Consider the following 4,234-nt stretch of genomic DNA (forward strand, 5'->3'; position numbering starts at 1 on the left):
GATAGTGCACCTGCTTTGCTATGTGTGAGACCCACGTTTGAGCCTGTACCACCCCCACCCCCTCCACCCCCGTACTGAGGGAAGCTTTGGTGCTGTGGTATCTTTCATCTGTCTGTCTGTCTGTCTGTTGTCTGTCTATCATCTATCTATTTGGAAAAGACAGGCTGGAGTGCAGAAGCCCCAGCAAAGGACAAATTAAAAAAAAAAAGCCTGAATTATGAGAGGAATAAAGGATGTGAGAAGCAGCAGCAGTGACAGAAGGAGAGGAAGTGTGGCCAAGGCCACCTTGGCTCCTTGCAGGGACAGGTCTGACCTGTCTCCACAGCTCCTTCTGCATGAGGAAGCCCATGTCCATCTCGCTTTCCCAGTGCCAGGAGTAGAATGGGAATTGGGAAATACAAAGTAAGTGGGGGAAGAGTCTGAACACACCCTCTCAGGGCCCTGGGGATGGGTGGCAGGATCTGGGGGTGAGTCAGTGGGGTGGGAACCCCATTTGTGTTCACATCCACCTCCCTGGGAATATAAAGTGCAAGCAGGTGTGGTGTGGCCTCAGAGCACCCCAACTTGACACCATGAAGATGCTAGTCCTCCCTGCCGTGGCCCTCCTCTCTCTTCTGGTGCTCCACTCAGCCCAGGGAGCTTCCCTGGGGAGTTCTGAGGTGAGCTCCTCACCTGGTCCTCCCTGACCTTGATGGGCCACTGGGGGTGCAGGGCTCCTGTCTATGGCTAAGGGAAAATCTGGGGCTGTGAGGGAGGGGAGGAAGGAAGAAAGCACAAGGGATGGATTTCTGGAAGAGATCAGTATGTGAGCTGGAGGCTGCACCCCTGAGCCTCTGGTGGAGGTGATGGGGAGCTGAGGCTGGTCTCTCAGCCCCCTTCTATCTCATTTGCATCCCTAGGGGTGACTGGAAGATCCTTATTCCTTGGATTCTCAAGCCAAGGCAAGAGTCCCTTTGAGCAAGTCTCTAGCAGAGGGCAGCCAGAGACCCCTGCATCCCCATTACCCCAAGGTGGGGGGCAGATGTCTCTATTGGGTGTTGAGGTTGGGCTCACAGACTTAGCTGCTCAGCATCCAAGCACATGTGTGTGTGTGTGTGTGTGTGTGTGTGTGTGTTTATACATGCATGTGTAGAGGCTTGTGGGGAGTGGAGTGCTCAGGCCCCATCTAAATGGTCTATAACCCATCTGACTGGTGCCCAGTGGGGAAATGTACCCAGCATGACCAGAGCACTAACAGTCTTTGGAGGAAATGGAGATGTGAGATTATTGACACAGTTTTATTTATTCAGAAATGGGAAAACACAGAAGCCAAAATATTGTGCACTGAGAACATACTGTAGGCTCCCCTGTTCTGACATCTGCTATGGGGGGTAGGGGGTATGGGACAGCGGAGCTGGGTGACTCAGGTTGCCAGAGTGACAAGATGGACTGTTCTGAGGCCTGGAGGAGAGGGCAGGAAGTGGGGACACTCCCATCTGGTGGTGATAAACTCACAAAGCAGACGGACGCCTATCAGTTAAAAAGGAGGCCGGAGAGCTCAGAGGGTAGCTCTCACCAGCAACCTGGTCTCACCCCTGTCCTGTCCCCAGTTCCAGGTGCCAAGTGTGGGTGTCTCAGGAGCACCCACAGTCCATGGCAGAACTGCTCCTTGTTCTTGGGGGTGGGTGCTTTTTGCTGCCTTTGTGGCTGCAGGCTGAGGTTTCTAACTTCTCTGTCTCATATAAGCCACTCTTCATTCTGCACTACTGTCACCCACTGCAGGTACTGGGACAGAATGAGTCCCCTGAGGCTCGATGGGGACTGGCTGGGGTGGGATGGCAGAAGGATGAGCTATCAGGGACAGTCTGGCAAGAGGTGCTTGCCATCCTGGGATCACTTGGTTCCTTTCTCTCCTTCAATTCCCAGGAGGAAACCACCCTTGGCAACTACGCAGTGGAACCCGAGGTGAGTGGTCTGTTTCCCACGCTCTGGCCAGGAGCTTGTCCCCCCCCCCCCAGCCCTCTCCTCACTTCCCCCTCCCTCTCCACACTCTGGCGACTTTCTTCATCTCTGACTTCTTTGTCTAGGCCTTTAAATCTCAGTTCCTAAACCTTGACAAGCTGCGATCCGTAAGTACCGTTTTCTGTGCTGCATCCGCAAACTTTCCTGTCGAAGGAGCACTGCCTCGAGAGTGAGCTGGCCAGGCGGCCATGTTGCTCCAGTTTTCCCAGAGGGCAGCGGGCTGGGTTCTGTGCTCCCCTGGAACTTTTTCCTGGTTGTTCTCCCCACAGGCTTTTAAGAATGAAGAATTCCTGAATTGGCACGCTCTCATTGAGGTAAGTACTTTGAGTACTCTCCTTGCCTATTTGTGACTTTGCATGGGAGTGTGACACATTCCAGCCCTTTAGGGTCTCCCCCATACACACTCCAGATTGTAGGGGGGAGAACTGTCCTTCTTGGTTGTTGCCCAATATAAGCGAGTTTTCCTGGGGCTGGCAAGACAGCTCTCCTGGATAGTGTGCCTGCTTTGCCATGTACTCGACTCAGGTTCAAGTCTGGCTCCCACTGCCCCGGAGGAAGTTTCAGTGCTGTGGTGTCTTTCCCTGTCTTTCTGTCTCTGCCTCTTTCTTTCTATCTGCAAAGATCATCCTAGAGTGCCAAAACCCTGGTGGCAACTCCTTTTCCCCTACCACCCAACTCCAAAAAAAAAAAAAAAAGTTTCCCCAAAGCTGACATGGCCACACCCTCATTTCCCAACATGGCTGTACATGCGGGGGCGGGGGGGTTGGGGAGGGTTGAGTAAGGTCTGGGAGACAATTCCAGAAAAAGAAAAGCTCAGTCAAGAGTTCACTTGAGTCCTGCCAACCTCTGTGGAGAAACCACGGTACTAAATTGGGGGGCCTACCCAAGCCCAGAGGATGGGGTTGGTGACAGATCTGTGGGAGAGCTAGCACCTCACAGCCCACACACTTGTTACTGAGGTCTTCAGTTCTTGGGGCCTCAGCTTCCTCACCTGTGATGTGTGCAGGTTGAAATTTGCTGTGAAGCAGCCAGCACCAGGCAGGCCCAGAACAGGGGAGAGGGGAGGTTCAGGGAATGGTGGTTACTAGACTGATTATTGGGGAACAGAAGATGCCTGCCTGGCCCAGGTTCAAACCTTGGAGACCTGACGAGGAGTGAGCGCTATGGTGACACTGTGGGAAGCTCCAGTGCTATGCTCTTTCTTCCCTGTTTCTCTAAATGATGACAAATTAGCTCTGAGCAGTGAAATGAGTTAGGCTGGGCACTAAAAATAAACAGAAGCAACCCCTACCCCTTTAAAACCACACACCACATCATGCCATGCCACGCCATGCCACATCACACCACCATGGCCACCAGGAGAGCTCATTCAGTGAGTGTCTCCTGAACTTTCTCGCTTGACCTGAGACACAATACTCTCTGCTTGTCTTTTAGTCCATCAAAAGGAAATTGCCTTTCCTCAACTGGGAGGCCTTCCCCAAGGTGAGAGGGGTCGACACTAGCATTGGAAGGATAAGGACACTGGGGATGAGGACAGGAGGCTGAGGGGCTGGGAGGTTGGGAGAGTGGGGGAGAGGTGGATGGAGAGTGGGCCTCCCCCAAGCTAAGGGGAATCTAGGTGGCTGTGTTTAGAGGAAAGGGTTTTAGCCTGGATCCTGCTTCCTCTCTGTCTCCATGCCCTGGACTTCTTCAGTAAGGACTAAGCTCCTGCAGGGACCCTGACCACACCCTCTCTCCCCCCAGCTAAAAGGACTGAGGAGTTCGAGTCCTGATGCCTAGTCACCGTGCCCTTTGAAACCAGCACTGCTAGACCCCTCAGGGAGCCCCTGCCCTACAGTCATCTTTCCTGAATCAATAACTCCAATAAAATGTTTTCCAACTAAACAACTCCATTGTCTGCACTTCGGACTAGTTCTACCAGCTTCTAGAAAGAGATTAAGATGGAGTGGGCTCAGCTTCTGAAAAAGGAGTAGGGGGAGAATTGTCAGACTTTATGGAGATGGCAAGAGAGCACCGTGTCTTAGCTTCTCAAGGAGCACAGAGCTGTTTGTTACCTGGTAAGATGCCCAAGGATTCATACTCCACCTGCAGGCACCCTCCCCAACGGCCATCCCAGGGCCTCTTTTCAGGGTGACTATTTAGTATAACAGTGCTACTTGGAATCCAAGGATCAGGACCCAGTTTGAATCACATAAGTCCATCTGTGATAGTTTTTTGTTTTTTTTTTTGCCAT

The 4,234-nt window shown here is 52.5% G+C and overlaps 1 protein-coding gene across 3 annotated transcripts; it reads left to right on the top strand.

Annotated features, from left to right (window-relative positions):
* Nucleotides 1-519: 519 nt before the first annotated feature.
* KRTDAP (keratinocyte differentiation associated protein) lies at nucleotides 520-3,888 on the top strand. Of its 3 annotated transcripts, none has more exons than XM_060185697.1 (6): nucleotides 520-659; nucleotides 1,906-1,944; nucleotides 2,067-2,108; nucleotides 2,271-2,315; nucleotides 3,436-3,483; nucleotides 3,695-3,888. In XM_060185697.1, exons 1-6 carry the CDS (start codon nucleotides 573-575, stop codon nucleotides 3,695-3,697), a joined length of 264 nt encoding a protein of 87 aa, XP_060041680.1. In that variant the 5' UTR covers nucleotides 520-572; the 3' UTR covers nucleotides 3,698-3,888. The 3 variants fall into 3 exon arrangements, with proteins under 3 accessions (XP_060041680.1, XP_060041681.1, XP_060041679.1); XM_060185696.1 differs by having other exon boundaries at nucleotides 531-659; nucleotides 3,745-3,888; XM_060185698.1 differs by lacking the exon at nucleotides 2,067-2,108 and having other exon boundaries at nucleotides 523-659; nucleotides 3,745-3,888.
* The last annotated feature ends 346 nt before the right edge of the window (nucleotides 3,889-4,234 follow it).

This window comes from Erinaceus europaeus, chromosome 2, assembly GCF_950295315.1.
Source record: "Erinaceus europaeus chromosome 2, mEriEur2.1, whole genome shotgun sequence".
NCBI lineage: Eukaryota > Metazoa > Chordata > Mammalia > Eulipotyphla > Erinaceidae > Erinaceus > Erinaceus europaeus.